Below are 24,693 nucleotides of genomic sequence, written 5' to 3'. Positions count from 1 at the left end.
GCTATGGTTTAAATAATTACACTGTCAGTTTGAATTGAAAAATCTTTCCCTTGTACAGATTTACCATTTTCCCTTTCTAGGTCAAAGACAACAGCAGCCGGTTTAGGCCTATTATAAATCGAGCCAGTTTGCAATTATAAGCCAACATTAGTCAAGAATTATTTTTTTTTTTATTTCTGAAAGTTTTTATGGCGTAGAGCAGTGTAATCTGACAGTTTTAATGGTTTCTCTATCGTATATATTCTCACCTAGATCTAGACTCAGAATCATAAATACATGCATTAATATTTAAGAATAAGGATCAGAAAGAAATTAACGTGGTTCGTACCTTAAAGAGGAATTAATGCGGTGCGTACCTTAAAGAGAAGAATTAACATGGTGCGTACCTTAAAGAAAGAGGAATTAACGTGGTGTGTACCTTAAAGAGAAGAATTAACATGGTGCGTACCGTAAACAAAGAGGGATTAACATGGTGCGTACCTTAAAGAAAGAGGAATTAACGTGGTGTGTACCTTAAAGAGAAGAATTAACATGGTGCGTACCGTAAACAAAGAGGGATTAACATGGTGCGTACCTTAAAGAAAGAGGAATTAACGTGGTGCATACCTTAATGATATCGTCTTTAGAGTGACCCAAGATGATGACAGCGTGAGCAAGCCTCTCCCACGTGGAGTCAATCTGGATGCCAGCCTTGAAGTGCTGCGAGTATGTAGCCAGCTGACCATCAACACGCAACTCGTGCTCAAAATATTTTGCCTTGATCTGTAAAAGAAACGAATTACCCCACTGACTGTACTGGCTAAAAACTGTCCTACCTCATCTTATTTCACTAAGAATGCCACTCAACAGTTGACTAATACCCAGGTACCTATCTACTGCTAGATGAACAGTGGCAACAGGTGTAAGAAGGGTTAGGAATAATGGTAGAATTACCGATAAAATATTAGGTAAAAGGAGAAGTTAGTGGCATCTGTGTCTCTTTACCTAACACAAGATGTACTTAACCGTCTCCAAATAGTCGAGGGAGATAAGATTTCGTTCGGATTTTTAACCCCGGAGGGTTAGCCACCCAGGGTGGCGCAAGAAAGTCAGTGCATCGCCAAGGGACTGTCTTATTTCCATTGGGGACTTCAGTCTTGTCCCCCAGTCTGCGACTCTCACCAGCCGACCTACACCCAGGTACCTACTTATTTGCTAGGTGAACGGGACTAAGTGTAAGCAAACATGCCCATGGTTCCACCCTAATCAGGGATCAAACCACGGACACTCAGCTTGTGAAGCGAGTGTTTTATCTACCAGGCTTGGTCCTTCAGTTCCAAGAAGAAAGGCACTACCACATTTGGTTGTCAGGACTAACTGTGAATTCACTCCTGTCGATTTTATCATTGTGACTGACATGATTATCTCTCTCTCTCTCTCTCTCTCTCTCTCTCTCTCTCTCTCACTCTCTCTCTTTTACACAGGTTAGGTTAAGGATCCCTAGCTTTATTGACAAGCTATTTACAAGCTAAGAATTCCTAACTTTATTGACAAGCTAAAAGCTGTTACCTAAATCACCTCATTTGAAAGCATTTTTGTTATGAGACATACAAGTAGGGAACAGGATGAAGTTGGAGCCATCTGTGGGCCAGCATTTTCATTTGATAAACTGACTTTATCTTGTTGACATCATTATGCTGTACGAATGTGTTCCAGACTCTAGTCATCCTGGGTATATATGATCTCAGATGGAGTGATGTTCTGGAGGAGGGAACAGCTAGAGTGAAGTTGCTGCTTTTTGCCCGTCTTGTGGTATAGAAGCTTGCTTCTTGCTGTTCTCGAAGTGGAGCCAAGTGTGGTGCTTTGACAATGTTGGCCTTGTACAAAACAGTAAGGCCACCCACATCCCTCCTGTGTTGAAGGCTCTGCTGAAATGACATCTATCCAGGATGGGTCCAGGCGAGAGATGAGACGTCTTGCTCTGTTCTCTACTCTGTCAAACAGTCTCAGATGAGAGGGGGGTGGGAGTCAGGCAAACCAAGAAACTGGAGCATACTCAAGGTGTGAGCATACTTGTGCCTCTTACAGAATCTTGGAACCTCTAGTGTCAAGCAGATGCAAGATACGGCAAAGTGCTGTAAACTTCCTTGCTGCCTTGTTTGCAAGATTTACAACGTGGTTCTTCATGGTCAGTTTGGAGTCGAATTTCACCCTAAGGATATCAACTTCTTCTCCAGGTACCAACACCCTCCCATTCATACTTACTACTGCATTGGAATTACCATCATGGTGCCTAGAGACCATCATTTGTATTTTCTCAGGTGCAAATGTTACTTGCCATCGGTTTCCCCAAGCTGATATAGCTCTAAGCTGGTGATTGATGTAGCTTAGAGCAGCTGACATTTCTTCTCTTGGACAAGTGAATGTCAGTGTACAGTAGTCTCCATATGCATGGGATTCTGGGATTAGATGAAGAAGGTCACTGAAGTAGACATTCCATAACAATGGTCCCAGCACGCTTCCTTGTGGAACACTTGCCCCAGTAGGATGACTTGCTGATTCTGTTCCATTGAGAACTACCTTTAGAGATCTACCATAAAGGTAATCACTGAGGAGACATAGCATAGAGCTTGCAATTCAAAGTGCTTACAGTTCTGCCAAGAGGCCCTGGTGCCACACCCGGTCGAAAGCACCAGCAATATCAAGTGCTACCACACAGCTGACTTCGGATTCATCCAGTGACTGGTGCCATTTAGTGGAGAGGAATAAATACACTCATGATTTTATTATATACCCTGACCCTGATCTTTATACCATTATTTTGTGATGTGGGTTGGTTGCACTCAACCCGTATTGCACGCAGGAATTTCCTACGACGTTATCACAACTCTAACACACTTTATCATCCCTCCTCGCTGACGGACCCACCTTTGACATTGACTCCTTCGACTTTTTGACAGCAACTGACTTATTGCATTCTCCTTTATTATTAACCATTATCTTTTGTCAGTACGTATTTCAAACGATAACAGAAGAATGAAGAGACAACAGAATGAACATCAGAACGAAGCAACAACAGGAGCTGTATCGATTCTTAAATGGGAGTTTTACCAAAAGTGACCATTATAAGGCCTGGTCTTAGACCGAGCCGCGGGGGCTTTGACCCCCAAAACCCTCTCCAGGTAAACTCCAGGTATAAAAGGTAAACAAGAGTTAGCTGCTATATTACTACTATTCAAGGGAAAACGATAAGCCCATTGGGGTAATGGTGCCTGATAAGGGTCTCTACTCAGTACCATGGAACCCATCTTGCAGTGTGATACAAGAGGGGAAAGGCTAGACCTCTTCTATCCTCCGTAAGAAACTTAACCCTCTGACCTTACAGACTATGCCGTCAAGTATAGTGACCTGACCATACAGACGAGTCACATCTCTCTCCTGAAGTGATAGATGTCACGGGACATACCGAGAGCTTGTCTTCCATAGCTTGAGGGTCTAGGTACAGGAGGATGGTAGCAGTGATGACATCTTCTTCTAAGGAGTTAACCACCAGGGAACTGCGCAGATACTCCATCCCAGTATACACATCACCTGCAGGTGAAGAAAGGCAATGATATACAAATTAAAAATAATTAAAAATGCACAATACTGTGACTGGAACAATATAAGCTTTTGTTTAAGTAAATAAGTAAGTTTATTCAGGTATACACAAATACAGTTACATAGATTATCATACATAGCAGCATATGTGTGACTTGTTAATGGTTCAAGTTGGACCGAAACGTCGTCATAAGTTTCATTCTCCAATGTGGGGGTTGTGTACAGATTAATAGTACTATGTAATGCTGTTACTTTTGCTAAGGCCTAAACTCTGAGAAATAATCCACTACCTCTTCATTGATTTTGCAGATTTTATCGATTTGTTCGTTAGTTAAAAGAATCACCAGATGCCTTACTTGTTTCATATACAGTTTCTTCATATATTATGGCAGCAGCATTCTTGTCAATATTATGTGTGTGATAAGAGAAGTTCTCAAATTGTGGATACGAAAAGAACAGTTTTCCTATAAATATTTTAAGTATGATTGGAACAGTTTCCTGTAAATATAGGTACGATTGGAACAGTTTCCTGTAAATATAGGTACGATTGGAACAGTTTCCTGTAAATATAGGTACGATTGGAACAGTTTCCTGTAAATATAGGTACGATTGGAACAGTTTCCTGTAAATATAGGTACGATTGGAACAGTTTCCTGTAAATATAGGTACGATTGGAACAGTTTCCTGTAAATATAGGTACGATTGGAACAGTTTCCTGTAAATATAGGTACGATTGGAACAGTTTCCTGTAAATATAGGTACGATTGGAACAGTTTCCTGTAAATATAGGTACGATTGGAACAGTTTCCTGTAAATATAGGTACGATTGGAACAGTTTCCTGTAAATATAGGTACGATTGGAACAGTTTCCTGTAAATATAGGTACGATTGGAACAGTTTCCTGTAAATATTATAAGTATGACGAACATTTTTCTTGTAAATATTAGGGGTACGATTCTTTACACGCTGCAAAATTGTTGAACCGTGCTGGCCATATTTAATAATGAGGGTATGTCCATGGGGAAGTGGAGAAGAAGCGTTCTTCCATAACCTACGTGTCTTAAGATGTGACTAAAATGCCGGGAGCAAGAAACTAGTAACCCCCTTCTATATATATTACTAAGTGTAAAAAGGAAAAACTTTCGTTTTTCTTTTTAGGTCACCCACCTTGGCCGGTTTTTTTGAAAAAAAAAAAAAACCTATGAAAGCTTTTCTTCCTTTTTGGGTTACCCTGCCTCGTAAAAGGCAGGATTCATTATGAACTTTGTATTTAATGTCTATTTCCACGAGGTTTAATTTTTTGCTCGGTGGTTTTATGACAGTATTAGATCTTTTTGGAACTTTTTGTACAAGCCATTTGAATCTTATTCAACAAGAGGGTTACCTACTTGACATCTAAAAATTTCTTAATTAAACATTTTTATAATTTTTCAGATATGGGAACTCTCAGTATTCCTTCAAAACAGACGATTCTTACCATTGAAATTAACCTCGTAGCTGTGCCCCTCCCACTTAGTGGTAGCCTTAAGGTCAATAGCGGAGGACCTGAGAATCAGGTCGACAGCTGAGGTCATCTCACGGTAGCCCTGGATGGTGGTCAGTATTTGACCGAAGACAGAGTACCGTAACTCGTCATATAAACTATCATCCTTTCCCTCTAAGGAAATCTCCAAGCGGTCAGTGTCCCACTGTAAACAGATACATACAAATAACAAAAAAAAGGCACAATAACGTGACTGGAACGATACACAAATAACCCGCACATAGAAGAGAGGAGCTTACGACAACGTTTCGGTCCGACTTGGACCATTTACAAAGTGACATTTACAAAGTGTGACTTTGTAAATGGTCCAAGTCGGACCGAAACGTCGTCGTAAGCTCCTCTCTTCTATGTGGGGGTTATTTGTGTACAGATGCATACAACTTAGTGTTGCTCTGAAGATGGTTACTCACAGGTTAGTCTACTTAAAAAAAAAAAAAAACAGAAGCATGCTGTACAAGTAGGTTACTAAAATCACTGAAATTTCAAAAGCAGGAACATTTTAGAACTGCCGAAAGTAAGACACTGAAGATGGGATGAGTAATATTAAAAATCTTAACACTTTTCTCATCATGATCCCAATACATACACAAACAGTAAATTGCTTGATCATATCCTTACTGCCCTGCTGAAGTCTCCCAGATTAGCTTGACCGATTTCATTACCATATGTACAAAACTAAAACTTGTCCTTTATGATGGAATATGGCTCAGATACATAGCTTTAATTCCAACAAAGCAGCTGCTATAGAAAATAGAGTAGCAACATAATTCTCGTGTAACCAATTAAAAAAAATATATGAATAAGGATGTTAACCTCGAGTTGTGATGGATCTGTGTTTAAAAAGATTTTTTTTTCTATTATAGTGGGAGGAAATCAGATTATTATTATTATAATCAAGGGGACGCGCTAAACCCGGAGGATTATACAACGCCTGGGGGGGGGGGATGTGGAAGGCATTCAGGCTTAATTCGGGGAACTGGAGCACAGATCCAGTTCCCTAAATCAAGAGCTCCTCACCAACGTCAAGGAACCTTCCTTGAGGGGCGGAGGAAATCAGAAACTAGATAAAATTAACATATATACTCATACAATTATGCCTCAAGTAGTCGACTCTTAAACTGGTCAGCTGTGATTAAAACTTGTGTGAGGAGACGCTTGTCCCTGATGTAATAACAATCCCTCAAGTAACACTACCACTTAATAAATAACAGAACCTCACTGACCTGTGAGTTTTATGACTCACTCGCGATGGGTTCAAGCCCCACTAGTTCCCTGATTTGTTTAGTCATGTTACGATTTCGTGAATCACTTATCGTCTGATGGCTAACCTGGATATAGAAGTTAGTGTCTATAATGTTGGGTTTCTTCTCCAGCTTGACTCCTGTGCTGGCACTGACGAGGCCCTGGAAGGAGGAGCTTACATCTAGCTTGGTCTCAATCATAAAATTAGCATTGTCCATCTTTTTCTGTGCCAGAAGCTGCAAGTCTATGAACTCTCCATCATGCCACTGCGACCCTAGGGTACTCTCGATGTGGTCTGCATTTCGGAAATACCTGTCCAACACCACATAATATTAATGAAATTTAAATTATGGTATTTCTATACTCTCACTTTGATTCAGCAACATATTAATTTTATTAATAAACAATGCTTAATGGCACAAATAAAATCAAGGTAACAAAAACAGAAGTTTAGATAATAATTGCATATTGTGGCCTCACTTTAAGGACCTCATCAGCAAACTCTTTTTAACACATCGGCCGTCTCCCACCAAGGCAGGGTGACCCAAAAAAGAAGAAACTCTCATCATTCACTATCACTGTATACAGAAGATATACAATCTCACCATCACTTACTTCACTTCCAGGTAGTTCTTTTTCCAGTGCATGAAGGGTGTAATGAGGTCAAACTTTCCGTAAAGCTCAGCCGTCTCGCCTCTCCTGAAGCGCATAGTCATGTTACCGGTAATGGCCTGCACTGAACGACTTGTATCCATCCAGCTGAGGCTTCCCTCATTCTTGTGTTCCCACACCAGGTCTCGCTCCACATACGCCACTGAAACATATCGATGTAATCATTACTTCGGTAGTGAGCAGCTGGCTGAAATGTCACCTTTGTGTGCTGATAGTGTAGGGATGTAATGTAGGGAGATGTTGAAATCGCTATAGTCATGGGTGCTTATTCTCTTACAGTCGTGAAAACAAATAAGACAGATCAAGAGGCTATGTAACATGTTATATAATTAGTATTTCTAGTATTGACAGGTACTTTATGAGAAACAAGCCTCACTGTGGCATTAACTTACACTGTTCATGGGTTCTCCAGTGAGCACGGTACTGTTGTCCTAGGAAGAAGAGAAGGCCATTCATGGTGAAGGAAGACTCCTTATCACTGGGAGTTTCATACAGCACCTCCAAGTACATCTTCTGGTTAGGATCCCTGTTAGTACAAGGTCTTATCAGCAACAATGAAAACTAGGAGAAATCAACATGTACTGAGAAGGTTAAGGAGAAAACACGAAGAAAAAGCTACAGTAACTGACCTGTTAGCATCCCACTTGAGGAGTGCTTGGAACCCTCTCCGTCTGGGCCTCAAGATGTCCGCTATTAGACTCATGTGAATGTCTCGGTTCCTGACAACAATGGAAAAAGTAATACGAAGCAGTTTAATCAGAATCTTATGTAATATGACTGCTCTTCCACCATATTATGAAAGGTACCTTAGTTTCTAACACAGTGTGGTAAACTATTTAAAATGAAAATCCACATATTTCGCGATTTATCATAGTAATCCTGCAATAAGGGAAAAATTGATCATGTAATAAATTTCATTTTTTACCCAAATGAATTTACAAATAGTCATTATCTATCAATTTATTATTAAGTCTGGCCCTCTCAAATTTGTACTATTGTACCTCCCTGCAGGATGTCATCCACAACACTTAGTAATACCCGAGTACCTATTTGATGATAAACAGGGAGCAACAGGTGTAATGTCAAATTTTGCCTTTACTCACCCAATATCATTGGGTGGGTGAAGGCCGAGACATCTTGTATATCTCTCTCCGTCCCTCACTTTCAACTATTCCTTTCGCCCTCCCTCTCACAAAGATGGCATCGCTACAGCAAGCCTACTGACCCATGATAGGCAGATCCCCAAAGCAAAATCCTCTCACTCATAACTACAGGCTCAGTAGATGATGTCCTCTGTACCAAGATACCATGGTATTGCTGTGACACCCCCTGGTTCAATCACAACTCACCTGTCCAGATGAAGCTCATTGGTGATGGTAATGACAGAGCCGAAGGTGATAGCAGTGTTGACGGTGTAGAGCTGGTTGGGAAGGTGTAATTCAAGGTGAAGGTTGTGGCCCTGTGCCTGAAGGTGGTCCAAACCGCTCTCGTACTCCACACGTACACGATAGTTTCGACCAGCGTTCGTCAGCACCTGGGGGTCAAAGCAACATTTTTTCTCAACAGGCAGTTATGTTCCTGGATATCATCCCTCAATCGCTATCAGATGTGATAATCCATACTCTTGAGATAACATATTGGACACACAAGATACCTAAAGTCACTTCGACAAAACACATTTCATTCAGAAACCTTCTCACGCCTCTGTACTGACTGACAGTGTGCAGACAGTGCATAAGTCCTTGTCAAGAGAATGTGGGTGCCATGATGCCAGTGAAGGGATCTTCATCCAAGTAACTGGAATTACTATCCCGTTTCTTTTAAAAAACCTGACTGCTTCCCAGTCATTTCCCCAGAGACTGTATGATCCCTGACGATTTAAAATTCCTTATTAATAATCTCCTTCCTGTGAAAGCATGGTTCATACTTTCGTCATGTATAGAGATGTGGGATACGGAGACTAAACCATCATTCTACATATTCACCTCTTCAAGAAGAGGTACTTTTGGTGCTAGTGATGAACTCTTGACTTGAGGAACTGAAGATACCTGTCAGTTATTTAGATTAAATCTTACTGCCTGACATTCCCCAAATATTATATGACCCCCTATGAACTGGTGCTTACCATGATTATAAATGCTCTGCATACCATATAATGATTTTTAAGAAAAAATGTTATTCATAAGCATTTGAGATTTCAATTGATCATTTACGTTGAAGTGGATTTTGCTTACTTTAGTCTCAAGGCTCATCTGTCGGTCGTTGGCATGGAAAGTGGCATTGATTCTGGTGAGGCCGTAGGGGGAGAGAGTAATGTCAAGGAGCAAGTTGTGGATTTCTTCAAGACGTGATGAGAAGTCACCATATGCTCCACCCACCTCAACACGCCAGTTGCTGCCTGACTTGGCTTCTCCCTCGAACTGTCAATATACACACACTCGTGTTGGTTAGATGGAATCACACGAGCATTAGGCTTTCAAAAAATTATCAAAATGATTCGTATGTACAGTATAAGAGATTGAAGGCAGTGCATTTTGAGCAGACTTGAAATACAATAAGCATAAAATTAACTGATAGAATAATTCGGTATATATAAACTGCAGAATGTAAGATAATTAAAGTGCATGGAGATATGATATTTAGGTGCAAAGAAAACCTAGGCAGATAATTTAGGCCTAATTCTGGTTACTTTAACAGTAATACTACAATGTAAATTGTATGAAACCACAATATAAAACGTCCTTTGCGTGTGAAAACTATGTCAAATTGAAGAGGTCCTCAAAGTTCTTCTGTCAAAATAGGCAATCTAAATGACGCAATCTGCCATATACATCTCTCGTTACCACTATTCCTTAACTACCTAAGATTGATTTTATTGACCACCCTAGTGGTCAGTAAATCAGTATTCCACAGTCACCTTTTATTCTCCTGTACTACTGTATTACTAAGTGGAACTGATACAGTAGTACCGACCAGTTTTCGGTACAAGATACGTATGCACTAATCAGAACATTAAATGAAAGATCAGAGAGGAAAGAGATTTAATTCTTTAGATTTGTCTCCTGACAGTATTTGTTTCCTTAATAAATGTCTTTAATAAGTTCATATAACCTCTACTCATGTATTACTAAATTTTTTTTTTCAACAAACCGGCTATATCCCACCAAGGCGGGGTGGCCCAAAAAGAAAAACGAAAGTTTCTCTTTTTAAATTTGGAAATTTATACAGGAGAAGGGGTTACTAGCCCCTTGCTCCCGGCATTTTAGTCGCCTCTTACAACACGCATGGCTTACGGAGGAAGAATTCTGTTCCACTTCCCCATGGAGATAAGAGGAAATAAACAAGAACAAGAACTAGAAAGAAAATAGTAGAAAACTCAGAGGGTTGTGTATATATATGCTTGTACATGTATGTGTAGTGTGACCTAAGTGTAAGTAGAAGTAGCAAGACATACCTGAAATCTTGCATGTTTATGAGACAGAAAAAAGACACCAGCAATCCTACCATCATGTAAAACAATTACAGGCTTTCGTTTTACACTCACTTGGCAGGACGGTAGTACCTCCCTGGGTAGTTGCTGTCCACCAACCTACTACCTAGGTATTACTAAACATAAAATAAAAACTTTATGCTTTTTTTCCTTTTTGGGTCACCCTGCCTCAGTGGGAGACAGCTGGAGTGTTAAAAAATGCACGTGTCTTACCTACACGTTTATTACTAAGAGATAAAAATGTCAATATTACACTGGAATATCCAATGATACAGTGGGAACAAAGGAATCCATTTACATTCTTCGTACTTACCGTATATATTTTGCCTCTCTTCTCTTTGACATGACCCTTGACCTCCCAGTGGACAACATCTGGGACCTTTAAGTACCAGGAACCCAAAGTGTCCAGGAACACTGAACGTTCCTTCTTCATGTGGAAGCGTGACTCCACCTGTCGGTCTATGAACAAGAAATTATGCTCATTAATAACCCACTTAGAGGTAGAAACACAGACTGATTGATTTGTATATTTCAACCCTCTTCTGGGATCCTCTACAGCAGATACACAAGTGAAAAGAGAGCATGAATTTATAGGAAAAGTTGTACCTCTCACAGTGAGAGAGTAAGGAGTGTTAGGTAAGCACAGGGAGGGATAGGTCAAGCAAGTAATAAGACAGGACCTGTAAAGAAGCTAACTTCGCAACATATGCTTTCTACAGGCTTGAGAGTGACTTTCATTGCTACATTTTGCTCTGCGTGTTAATGCTAGCTTTGCAACATTTGCTTTCTACAAGCTTGAGGATGATGGGTTACCTGTAGCGTACTGCACGAGGAAGCCAGTGTTGAGGACGTGGTGATCGTAGAACCAGTCTCCTCCCACCTTCAGGTCCAGGTTACTTCTTTGGTGCTGCAACAAATACAGGATAAAATGAAAAATAAAAAAAATAATAAAAATGGAAAATGAAATGAAAATAAAAAAAAATTAAATGGAAAAAAATATGAAAAAAATAAACAAAAAAATCTAAGTAATATCAAATAAAAAATAAATTATTATTATTATTATTATTATTATTATTATTGTATTCACTGAAAAGTGCTCAGCATAATGGTCATACAGTTCTCGGAAGGTCAGAGATGGTCAAGTCTGATCAGAGGAAGGATAGGAAACCACTAATTCCTCGGATCAAGAACCCTTCAAAAAAAGTTAACTACACATCTGCTACAAGTGTCAGTTATGATTATAATCATAAGAACTAAACCTGTGTAACACGTGTCAAGCATTCTTTGTACCTTCAACTTGCAAACAAATCACTTGTTTGCAAGTTGAAACAACAGGGCGACAATTTAATTGTATATTGACATATCAGGAATGAAACTAAAGTTGTGGACTTCCTGCACATCATGAAATTTAGGATGTAACTAAGTTACAAAATGAGGTAAGGAATTCTTCACAACTAACCCACAAATTGGATATGTAAACCCAGACTACGTTTCACCCGTACCCGACCATAATCAACTTTCAGGTCTAGAAAAACCCGAAACGTTATCCAATTTCTATTTCCAGAGTCGAGGCTAGTTGTGATTTTTCCAGCCCTGGATCCTCCAGCAACTTGGGGTGGTCAGGCATATTGCTTATGTTTTTGCGAAAACATGGCATTTCAGCAGTCTCAAGCACAGTTTTCAACTCATTCATTCTAGCCCTGAAGTACCTTTACACTGAGGGTGGAGTTCAGGGTGGTGCTGTGGTCGGCCAGGTACACTGTGAAGGCCTGGAAAATGTCAACACGATGTTGTGGATCTTCGAAGTTCTCACCCAAGTTAATTTGCAAATTGTTCTCCACTGAACCAAAATGACGCTGGATAAAGAAAACAAAAAAAGAACTGCAATTATAACCTTATTAGCTTCACACATTAATTATTTTATATTTGCCAGACTAGAGTCCTAGAGGCTCAACAAAAGGATTTAGGAAAGCATTGGTTTCGTAACAATTGTTACTGAAGCAAAAACCTTCAGTAGCTTTAAAAATAAGTTAGGCAAGTATATGAGTGGGTGTGACTTGAACCTCCCTAGCATGGGCCAGTAGGTTTGTTGGTGCGCTCCTTCTTTCTTATGTTTGAAAGTACACTCTGAAGGAAAGGTGGATATGTTGCAGGTGAGGATGTTGCAGGTGAGGATGTTGCAGGTGGGGATGTTGCGCAATTCCATTAACAGAGCTATTGACTGAAAGATTGTGAATGCATTTTTTTTAAAATCACCCTACCTTGGTAGGAGATGGCTTGTGTATTAAATATATATACCTGCTACTTTAGGGCCCTAGTTATACAGCAAATTATGTTCTGCGCTACTACTGTAAAGTGAAAATTCTGTACAGTGAATCATAGCCTTTTCTCATTTTCAAATGCATATAAAATCCTAATAACATGCGTGGAAACTTATTTGGTCCCCCCGAAGTTCCACAGTGTAAGCAGTAAATAAGCAGTACGAGCCCTCAACATCCACATCCACACACACACACACACACACACACACACACACACACACACACACAGCGAAGGGGCGGGGCCAGGAGCTGTGAATCGACCCCTGCAACCACAAATAGGTGAGTACAAATAGGTGAGTACACACACACACCCTAGTTGGCGGAGGCAGCAAGTGCGCGTATTGACATACATATGCTCTTCAAGGAAGGTTTAGGTAGATTTATACAGTTAGTAACTAATATTAGAATTAATGACGTAACTGTAGATATTAATAACGTAGCCTTAGACCTTAATATAAGTGAATGTTAGGTTATATTAGACAAGTTGAGCTAGCAACCTCCATGCTTGAACAAAGGCAGAAGGGAGTGAGAGAGACATTATCTTTTTCTTTTAAGACCAGACACCATCGAGACAACAGGTGCCGTGACCAGCAGCCCGTTGCCCCCACGTGTCTACATATACTTGGCCTGTGGAACATAGAATCATAGAGGCTTCTCGAGGTACTGTGGAAATATGTCTCTTTCCACGCCCCCTACCATTCCCCCCCCCCCCCCCCCCCCCCCCCGCAGTAATGTGGGATGCCCACACAGGATCATGGTGAGCAGGCCCAGGTGAGATGCAAGATATGCTGCCAGTGTGGCTCTCTCACTCCCCAGTCTGGTATGGTGAGAGGCAAACTCGAGTAATTCACGTTGTGGCTCGGATGCTGGAAAAAGAACAACCCACGTCCCCCTAAGTCATCTCCACCATCATCCAGTGGGTCGGTGGAGGCGCTGTTTCACTATGTGGCTACCACCGAGATAGGTTCCTGTGCAGGTGAGGCTCTGCCTCATTCAACGCTATCTTTAACAGTAGCCGTGGACGGCTAGGCCTATGACGTGACAAGGACACCGTGTCCACCACAGCGGTCAGCCTGTATCTCGGCCATCACCAACTCCAGTGCACAGACCTGTCTGATGGGACTGCGGATCCTCAAGAAGTTGAGCTTACGCCAACTGCACCTCACCCGTGTCTCCACATGCATTATGGTTGCAAATAATGCGGAGATAAATGTTCTGGGTGCTGTGTTCCTCACGCTGTCCAGTTGCAACAAACAAGGGAAGCAATTCAAGACATCTGCAGTGGTCTATGTCATGGACTCCACCAGCCGGTTTTATCTGAGCCGAGTTGCGGTGGAACAGCTGAAGGTTATCGGACCTGACTTCCCAAAAATTGGTGTGACAGAAACCGGTGTGTGTGGGAATGCAGCACATACATATACCAGCCCCAGTGGGTGCCTACGGCGCACAGCACTTCCTCCCTGTCCCGCCAGTTTGCCCATAGCACCATCACTTGAGCCCATGGCGGAGATGAAGACATGGCTCTTGGAGAGGTACGCTTCGTCGACCTCCAACATATGCCCACACCAGCCGCTCCCTGCGATGATGGGCCCTCCAATGGAGATTCAGGTTGACCCAGAGGTGCAACCGGTAGTGACCAGATGACCTCCAAACATCCCAGTTCACTGGCAACTGGAAGTGTAGGACCAACTGGATAGGGATGTGGTGCTGGCTGTCATAGAGCGAGTGCCTCTGAACACATCTATAACTTGGCTCCACAGTATGGTCTTGTCACTCAAGTTGGATGGCATGCCCCATTGCATGGTGGATCTGCAACCGCTAAATTGCCACAGTGTGTGGGAGACCCATCACACTGTACCACCCATTAAACAGGCAAAGGCTGTTCCACCTAATACGTTCAAGACCATCACAGATGCATGGAACAGCTTTCACTCCATTGAGATCCGGTCTGAGAATCATCACAAGACAACATTCCTGATGGAGCAAGGCAGGCTCTGCTACTGTTGTGCGCCGATGGGCTCCTCGCATTGCAGGACGCCTACACGCAACGGTATGACACCATCATTGCTGATGTACCTAGAAAAACCAAATGCGTCGACGACACCATCATATGGGACACGGATTTGAAGGAACATTGGTGGCAAGTGATTGACTATCTGGAAGTCGTAGGCTGCAATGTTGTGGTCCTCAATCCAGCTAAGTTTCAGTTTGCCATGATGGAAGTGGAGTTCGCAGGGTTTCAGATAGCCTGGTCCGAAGTGAGACCCCTACCTAAGTACCTGAATGCCATTGCAATGTTCCCATGACCAGCCAATATCACGGATGTACGGGCTTGGTTTAGTCTCGTTAACCAGGTATCGCACTACGGTAGGACCACGGACATGATGGCACCATTCAAGCCACTCCTCAGCCCCAAGGTCAGCTTCAGATGGGACTCAACCCTGGAAGAGGCGTTCCATCGCTCAAAGGAGGCAATCATCAACACCATTAAAGCAGGGGTCGAGATATTTGATCCCAGCAAGAGGACGTGCCTCAACCCTGACTGGTCTAGAATGGGGGTGGGTTACTGGCTCCGCCAGAAACATTGCAGCTGTGACCATACTATTCCTGGATGTTGTGCAGACGGATGGAAGGTAACGCTAGCCGAGTCTCACTTCTTAAGGGATGCTGAGAAGTGATATGCTCCAATTGAGGGGGAGGCCTTGGCCGTCGCATGGGCACTGGAAGATAGCCGCTTCTTCACCATGGGGTGCCAGGATCTCGTTATAACTACCGACCACAAGCCGCTTGTAAAAATCCTTGGGCATCAGGCACTAGACGACATCACCAATCTGAGGCTCTTCAGACTGAAACAGCGCACTCTCATGTGGCAGTGCCGGATCGTGCACATCCCCAGCAAGACCATCCCAGCAGCAGATGCAACATTGTGGTACCCATCAGCCACAGACCCAAAGGACACAGCCAGTGAAATGTGTGCTCTGTCACCTATCCGGGTCTCGGTGGGCACCCACAATGACCTGGAGACACTCCTCATGGTGGCAGCAAGATCATCAGTGGACTCTCTCGGCGCAGTCACATGGGAGAGTGTCAAGGCGTTCCCCTCCGCTGACCACGACCTCCAGCTGCTCACACCACTAGTTGAATTGGGGTTCCCACCATCCTGGGATGCCTTACCAGAGGAGCTGCAACCATACTGGCAGTACCACGACAGATTATCTCTCATGGATGAAGTCGTCATGATCGACCATAGGATCGCGATACCACAGGCGCTTTGGAATGAGGTCATACAGACACTTCATGCAGCTCACCAAAGCAGAAGTCGCATGCAAAGTACGGCAGTAGGTGCCGTTTTTTGGCCAGGCATTACCAGAGACATCGAGAGCACGCGTTCCAGGTGCCATGCTTGCTGGGGAATGTCACCCTCCCAGCCTTGTATGCCGCCTGTACAACCATTTGTGCCAAGCAACCCCTTCCAAGCCATCGCTGCTGACTTCTGTGTAGTGCGCAGCATTGGGTACCTAGTCATCGTGGACAGGTTCAGCAGCTGGCCACACACTGTCGCATCCAAGTCAGGCGCCAAGGGCTTCATCAAGGCTCTTCTCAGTTACTTTGCAACGTTCGGTGTTCTCGAAGAACAGAGCACAGATGGAGGCCTGGAGTTCACTGCAAAAGAAACGGAGTCACTTCTGCGATGATAGGGAGTGAGCCATCACCTTTAATCCACACACCACCCACAGCCCAATGGGTGGGGAGAGGTAGCCGTCAAATCTACGAAGCACTTACTGACATCTCAAATGGATGCAAACTGGAGTCTCAATACCGAGGCGGTGACCACCGGCTTGCTTCAGTATCAAAACACGCCAGACCCTCAGACCAGTATGTCACCAGAACAAATCAACTTCGGCAAGTATCTTCGGGATCTGCTACCCATTGCTCCGGGAACGCAGGTGTTCACCAACTCATTGATTCACCCCATGTGGCATCAAATGTGGGGCATGCAAGAAGAGGCCCTCCAGCTAAGATTCGTCAAACAAGTCTATGATCTACAGCACCACACCTGGCAGCTTCCCCCCTTAGCGCCCGGTATTCGAGTGATTGTGCAAAATCAAACTGGGAATCACAGCACTAGATGGGACAAGACCGGTGTGGTAGTGAAGTTGAAGCCATATGACCAGTACTTGGTCAAAGTGGATGGCTCGGGACGGATTACTTTGTGCAATCAGCGGTTCCTGCACCACATTCAGGGGCTGGCCAATGCCATCCAGCCCTCGCTATCACCATACCCGGTTGCCCCGCCTCCCAACACCCTACCCATGCCAGCATGTAGTGCAGCACTGAATGGTGAGCTGCCTCAGGTACCCAGTGGCGAAGCAGCGACCACACCCCCACAGTTGCACGACACAGCGACAATCCCAGAACCACCCATGGAGCATACAGACCAGGCACTCCCACAAGCACAAGAGCCAGCACCCAGCCAGACCGTTGCACAACATACTCCCATATTGCCACCTCCAAGACCATGCAGAAACAGACATCCGCCAGTGTACCTACGGGATTATGTCACAGAGTGATGAGTGTCCTGCTGAAAACTGGGGGGGATGTGGGATGGAGATGGGGTGACAGAGCAAGTCAAATTCGGTGGGTCAGCAGCACCAGTGTGCCGCCTGTAGGTGAGGCGGAGAAACATGCGAGTAAACAAAGAGAGCGTGAGGCCGACGGAACACACATTACCTCCCTAATACACAAGTTAATAGTCATATTATGCAGGGGAGGGCAATGCACACCCACTATAGATTTCTGTCCATACCGTGTCAGTTAATGATATATCAGGACTAGGAGGTACAATGTGTACTCACAACATCAGGTTGTGCATCCTAATTTGTGTGTTTTGTCTCTTTGCAGCTAGGAGCATTTATTATATTGTACCTGAATAAAGGATTACCTACACCCACCCGAATATCTCTGACCAAGCAAGACAATACCTTTCATTTCTCTCAGCTTTAGTTGGCCAATGATATTCTGGGGAAATGTGAGTTTAGTTGATCTGCGGGTCTTGAGCAGACGGACGCCCAAAGATCAGTATGTACGGACATCTCCTCTTAAGTATTAGTCTAGAAGCTACTGTCACTGCATAGATATTGCTTAAGGAATACCCATTACCAGGGATATCCGAAATGCAGGCAGGGATACTAATACTATCTGAATGCTTGCAGAATAAGTCCTCCACTGCACATGGTTTCCTAAAGGTGAGCGACCAGAGGACTAAGTTGCTGGGGTTGAGTCTAGGGGGTGTGAGGTGGCATATTCTACACCACCAAGTGAGTCTGTCCTTCATTCGTGCATATGGTTAGGAATTTCTTGCAAGATCAGTTGCATATGGAAATGTGTCACATAAGCCACTTGTGAGACTGGGATGTCTAATCTCAGGGTGTCTGTCAACAGTGCTTGCTAGGGTAAACAGTGCTTGCTAGGGTAAGCAGCTCACAAGGAGGAAGTCCAGACAAATTTCCATAGCATGTTTACACTAAAAATAAAAATGTATAAAATATAAAAATAAAAATATATGAAAACAAAAAATAAAAGGTGGGTTGGTAGGGGCAGTAGAATATTCAAATTGCTTCAGGAAGAAACTCGATCGTTTTTTTCTAGAAGCCTTTTTATCCACTTCTGAGGTGGACTTCATCACTACATAACAAAAAATATATAAAATAATAATAATATAATAATCAACTCACCCTATGAAGCCACTGGCCCTTGACATTGAGGTTAGGGAACTGGGAGAAGAAGCAGCGCCAGGTTCGATCAAACTTGATGTCAGACACTGTCGAGGAGTTGGCCTCTCTGTAGTCTATTCTTATATTCTCTTCCGCGGCTCCCACCTGTCACACCAGGAAACACTTTTTAGCTTTCGTCAAATTGTAGATATTTTACTTATCCAGATGTGTTCCTCTTGGCCCCTTTTGGAGCCCTAGTCCCCAGGTCTTTTCTGTATCCATATGCTCTTGTGCTACTGTTCACTGGATGAATATGAGGGGTACAGTAAACTAGCCACTACCGTCCACGGGATGGAAACAAGGTGCACAATAAACTAGTCACTATCGTCCACCACATATCCATCCTATGTGGAGCTTTGTCAAGCTGTTACCAAACGGCTTGACAAAGTTCCTGGAGAGTGAATCTTTGCCACAATAAATTATCACATTAGTTGCACTTATGTCCTTTAACCTAACAGCCATGATTATCTATTACCAATCAGTGTACGATTCTCGCTTCATAAATATGTTACAACCTATCTGAGACATGGGCCAGTAGGCCTGCTGCTGTGCTCCTCCTTTCTTATATTTTTATGATGATAGAGTATAAATACCGTGGGACTGTAGACTACGTCCAGTTTGGCTTCTCTCACGAAGCCCTTGTCACTGAGGTCACCCTTGATAGTTCCTGTGGCAGATTGCCATGTCCCTCCCTCGTCTGGCACCTGGTAGTTGACCTGCATGTCCACCACGTACAACCTTGCTCCCTGCTTCTGTCGCAGGTCGATTACACCTGCAAACATAGTAAACAGTGAGAACGGTACCAGATACTCGACCTCAGCAACCACAGAGTTGAGTATGGGGAAAGGACTCCATTATTGAAGTACAGCAGTGACAAATATGATGGAAAGGCAACAAAACGGTGATTAGAACAATTTCCAACTCATATTCAAGATATATTAAAGTAGTTTATCCACAGTTAGTTACTATTTTGTCGTAGGCACATATCGATTAGACACTAGGCCTATTGTACATGCGGGATATATTACCAGCCATACTGGAAAAAATACCTTGACCTTGCCTGTTGTAAATAACTCATAACTACTTAAGTTGTATAAATTCAGCCCTACCTTCCTAAAACACAAGGCAATATCAATAATTCAAAACCACATATAAGCTACACTAATTTTTTTCGTGACTGAATTCATAAATAACTCATTACTGCTGTAGGCAGATATAAACATGTAAACAGTTCATTGCCACTAATTTTCACATGAAAACCACTCCCTATGAAAAGCAAAAAAACTCGACAGAAGATGCAACATTCCCCCAATGAAAAGCAGGGGTGCCACGAGCACACAGAGACAACACAACAAGTATCCGGGACCCAAGGGGATATTACTAGGCCTGCACCCTGTCTATATCCCTCTGTAGTCCTGTCTTGTGTTCCTCCGATTGAATTCTCCTCATTAACATCACATCTTCTGCAAACAGGGACACTTCTGAGTCTATTCTTTCCATCATGTTCACTTATACAAGAAACAGCACCAGTCCCCTGGCTATCTTCAAGAAGGCACTGGACAGACACCTAAAGTCAGTACCTGACCAATCGGGCTGTGGTTCGTACGTCAGTTTGCGTGCGGCCAGCAGTAACAGCCTGGTTGATCAGACCCACCATGAGTCCTGGTCTCGGACCGAGCCATGGGGGCGTTGACCCCCGAAGCCCTCTCCATTTAAACTCCAGGTCCAGGTAGTTCCTGGGCCTCTTATGTGCCTAGATTATCTTTTGACTATCGCCCACATCATGGGTATGGGGTATATAATAAAGATATTAGGTTAAAACTCTTTAATGCCAAAAGTTTCTACTGTTTTGCAGGCTTCTTCAGCCGAAAACAGAGACGATAATAAAGCCGGGAGAACTGGAGAGGTTATTTGAGGTGTTCAGCATGGAAAAAATGGGTTACAATTTTTTACTAAATTAGATACATCATTAGTTTGCTGCTACTTTATTCTGTATGATAATTACTCAGTGAGAACAAAAGCTAAACAGTGTAATAAGTGGAGGTTGACTCGGCAGGCTGGGCAGCACCCCGTCTACCTCTTGGCACAAGAGTTATCAACATGGATATTGGTAGAATCTCTGGGGAGATTATAATTGCTTAAATACTCAAGTGACAAATCTTTGTTTGCGCCTAGGGGATTACCTGTGACCTTAAGGATATCCTTCTCTAGCCAGGCGAGGGTGAAGATGGGGGTGAAGACGTCTCTGCCAGACTTGCTGTAGGAAGAGAGGCCAGTTGACAAGGTGGCAGTGTCGTGGTTGTTGATGGCAAGATTCAGATCCACCCGTTTGTCGATGTTCGTCCATATGTACCGTCCTGAACAAGTAAACATTGTATTTCTTCACGATTTGTAATAAAAGCTGAACAATGGCACAAACCCAAGCATTAATTATTAAACAACATTTAAAATGGGTTCTGTTATCTTCACGAAGCTAAAGAAATCCTCAGTGAGATTCGGGGATACACAACACTCCAGTTATTTTTTGGGGCTGTATGCCTACCTTACCCCATACACACAACACAAAATGAAAGACAAGACAAACAAAAGATAAGAAAACAAGAAAGTAATCAAGAACAACAAAATGAAAAACAACACAATAAAACACACACACACACACACACACACACACACACACACACACACACACACGCACAGTAGCAACCAGTGAAGACGAGGGGGCCAGAAGCTGTGACTCGACCCCTTCAACCACAACTAGGCGAGTATACACATACACACACGTAGGTATGTTCAAAAAATACTCAAGTACTAGAGAACGTAAATGGTAAAAAAATGTAGTTAAAGATACTGAGAAAACGTTTCGCCCTGAGTGGTGAAACTGATAATGTCTCTGAAGACGCCACTCATAGTGAAACGTTTCCCCAATAAATGTACTAAAGTGAGCATAACTGTCTAATTACACAGTTCTGTACATTTCGACCTCACAATGAGGCCCTCTTCAGCAGAATAAAAATACTCAGGTGATGAGGTTTAAACACGGAGAGATTTCACGTGTCCAGAGTCAGGTCACATGACCTTAATCCGAGGAAGGAGAGTCTTCAGGGTAAATGTGATAACATTACGTTTCCACTGGCTTTGCAAGAATTTGAAATTTGGTAGAAATACAGACAATGATAAAGAATTTGCAATTTTGAAAGCATATTTGTGTTTAATTAAAGCTACTTCAAATTTGATATTAACAAGTAAGAAAGTTTATTTAGGTACAGTTACACAAATTATCATGCATAGTAACACTTGCTTAACAATTTACAAACAGGCGAAATTATATACAAACATTGTCTCTCGGGAGTCTGGATGTGTGGATAAAATACTGTGTATACTGATGTCGAGTTTGCAGGTTCGAATCCTGTCGTGGACTAAATGATAATGATAGTAACACGTGTGTAAATTACCTATTATAACTCAAAAAACAGTCAGACAATAGTAATAATACGTAATAATAATAATAATAATAATAATAATGTAACTTGGTTCTGTTTAATAAATCTATTATCTTGTTCTCCCTTTCACAATTTCTTCTTGACTATTTTTTCTAACCTCTGGCTGACACGTTTGTTTTCGGCGAGTGGAGATCAAGGTAGATGTTCTGCGACCTGAAGTTTACGTTGTATCTGACGCTGTGTTCTCGAGGGGTGGTGGTCCCTGGCGTGTTCACTGACAGCAGGAATGTTCGATAATCCTGAAATCCCAAACATAACGTGAAATTATGTACACACACCCACTGGGCCCATGAAATTTGCAAGATGTGTTAGCTACAAGCAGAATTAGAAATATTTTTTTCCATTTCTCGAAATTACATTCTGGCTGGTGAGTGAAATGTGGCACAGAAGCTCTCAACTTTCTCACACACACAACATTTTTATCGCAATAATGTGGCTGGAGCAATTCACAAGTTACCCATAAATGGTTCATCCTGGACCATTATCAAGATGCAACTTGGCCCAGGATGGGTCGAACCATCATCCAGCTTTCATTTACTCTTTATGGACTACTTGTGACTGTCATTATAGCATTTATTACAGAACAGCTTAAGGATAAGTGATGAATGTTTGCTTACAGGGCGTCTCTCCCAGGTATATCTCAGCTGGTAGGTGGTTAGGGATGGATCAGTCTTGTGTAGGACCAACTGGAACTGAGAGGGTCCAGTCAGCGGGTAGAAGGGACTCTGCGGCGCCCTCGAGGCATTAGGATACTGTAGGTTCCAGCAGAGTTTGGAACCCACTTGTTGTTCGTAGTCTGAGCAGCCAACCAATTCCATACGATCGCTAGTCACACCTTCCACTACCTCCCGAGATCTCTCGACCCCAGCCTCGGCTGACCCATGAACCAGAATCAAACTCGTCCTGCCCAAGAAAATATTCTTAATGTTAACCCCAGATAACCCAAGAATATAGCTCTTTCAGCCAAAGTGGTTAATTTATTATGCACCTCGCATCCATCCTGTGGATAGTAGCATTTAAATGCAAGGATATGCTAAAGGCCTAGGAACTAGGCCTCCAAAGAAGGGTTAACAGGAGAATATCTGGATTACACTAAGTTGTGTAGCATATTAAAGGTTTTGTTCTTTCCTAGATTGACATTCACAGTTGGCTATCATGTATGTACCTACTAATGGCTACGTTATCTTTTTCATGGGAAGGGATAAACCCGTGTGGATTATACAATGTCTGGTGAATAGGAGGTAATCGGGTTTGATCCTATTCCATCAACAGCCTTTCAATAGCATCAAGGAACCACCCTTAAAGGGACGGACAAGAAGTGAACACAGACATAAGATACAACAAAACTTGTCTAAAAGTCTCTGATCACCAGGGAATCGAACCCAAGTTTCTACGATTGTAAGATGAATGTTTTAAGAATGGTCTACATTAAAAATTCCATACTTAACAAAATTAAGATTAGAGATTATTGCAGATGCAAATTTATTACCAATAAAAATGAGATGTATTTAACACATTAATATTTACAGAATTACCGACAATGTATTAAGTAAAAGGACACAAGTGCATCTAATGTGGCATTTTATTGTGGCAACGTTTCGCTCTCCAGGAGCTTTGTCAAGCTGTTATAAACAATACATGGACACAGAGGGTATATATAGGCTATGAGTGAGATGTAGTCCAAGTAGAGGTAGTCGTAGTTATACTTTATATGAAATATTGAAGCCAGGTAGGTTATTAAACACAAGAAGTGTTTGAAGCTCGATCCTTCGTCTGCTAATTTTACTACGAAAAATTATAGATAAAGTTGTGGGAAAAAAAACTGAAATTACTTTAGTAAAATAACTAAAATAACGTAAATAATGAAAACTTTGTAGAACACAACCACGAGATCGATCAATCTTGATCTCTCGATCTCTAACTCACGTCATGTTCATGATGTCAATCTTGTCCCTGGGCAACTTGACATCCAGCCAGATATTCTCAGAGCCACTGACTTCAAATCTGCCATCTACAACAGTGGAAGAGTGCAATGTTGCTACCAGTTGAGCTCCAGATTGAGCAGCGTGACCATCCACAAGCATCGACCCCACCACCTCTACTCCCACACTGTGAGAAAAATAATATTGTCAGTTTGTGTTGCTATTTTTATTAGTTTTTAACACGTGGGCCATCTCCCACCAAGGTCGAGTGACCCAAAATTGAGGACACACATTCACCATCATTTGGTCAATCGCTGTTTCGCCAGGATTGTGTTGATATCAAAGTTCAGATGGCCCTCAGAACTACAACATCCTAATCTCTCCTTTGGAGTGCACGTACTGTACTTACCACCTCCAGGACTCAAGTCTGGTTAACCATTTTCCCGAATCCTTTTGCAAATGCTCACACTTCAGCATGTCAAGTCATAAAAACCTCTTGCCTTCACTTTAAGTATTTACATTAAGAACATAAGACCTTACGAGCGAATGACAATATTTTTTTATTTTTTTGGGGGGGGGGGGGGTCATTCCTCACCTTGGTGGGAGACTGCTGATGTGGAAAGAAACAGTACTGGTGGAGGCTTGATCCT

The 24,693-nt window shown here is 42.6% G+C and overlaps 1 protein-coding gene across 1 annotated transcript in view; it reads right to left on the bottom strand.

Moving 5' to 3' along the window:
- Positions 1 to 24,693, bottom strand: part of LOC128703077 (uncharacterized) — a 116,812-nt gene that overhangs the window by 56,488 nt on the left and 35,631 nt on the right. Inside the window, exons 21-38 of the mRNA XM_070103563.1 lie at positions 24,048 to 24,230; positions 22,739 to 23,024; positions 22,219 to 22,360; positions 20,805 to 20,978; positions 19,215 to 19,393; positions 18,583 to 18,726; positions 12,236 to 12,382; positions 11,340 to 11,433; positions 10,840 to 10,985; positions 9,271 to 9,456; positions 8,386 to 8,570; positions 7,666 to 7,755; positions 7,429 to 7,562; positions 6,980 to 7,178; positions 6,451 to 6,676; positions 5,057 to 5,267; positions 3,446 to 3,570; positions 607 to 762 (exon numbers count right to left, since the gene is read on the bottom strand). Coding sequence (XP_069959664.1) covers positions 607 to 762; positions 3,446 to 3,570; positions 5,057 to 5,267; positions 6,451 to 6,676; positions 6,980 to 7,178; positions 7,429 to 7,562; positions 7,666 to 7,755; positions 8,386 to 8,570; positions 9,271 to 9,456; positions 10,840 to 10,985; positions 11,340 to 11,433; positions 12,236 to 12,382; positions 18,583 to 18,726; positions 19,215 to 19,393; positions 20,805 to 20,978; positions 22,219 to 22,360; positions 22,739 to 23,024; positions 24,048 to 24,230 — 3,007 coding nt within the window. The remainder of the gene's footprint in view (positions 1 to 606; positions 763 to 3,445; positions 3,571 to 5,056; positions 5,268 to 6,450; positions 6,677 to 6,979; positions 7,179 to 7,428; positions 7,563 to 7,665; positions 7,756 to 8,385; positions 8,571 to 9,270; positions 9,457 to 10,839; positions 10,986 to 11,339; positions 11,434 to 12,235; positions 12,383 to 18,582; positions 18,727 to 19,214; positions 19,394 to 20,804; positions 20,979 to 22,218; positions 22,361 to 22,738; positions 23,025 to 24,047; positions 24,231 to 24,693) is intronic.

The sequence above is a fragment of the Cherax quadricarinatus genome, chromosome 86 (assembly GCF_038502225.1).
Source record: "Cherax quadricarinatus isolate ZL_2023a chromosome 86, ASM3850222v1, whole genome shotgun sequence".
In the NCBI taxonomy this organism is placed as follows: Eukaryota; Metazoa; Arthropoda; class Malacostraca; order Decapoda; family Parastacidae; genus Cherax; species Cherax quadricarinatus.
This window is presented reverse-complemented; position numbering and strand designations above follow the sequence as displayed.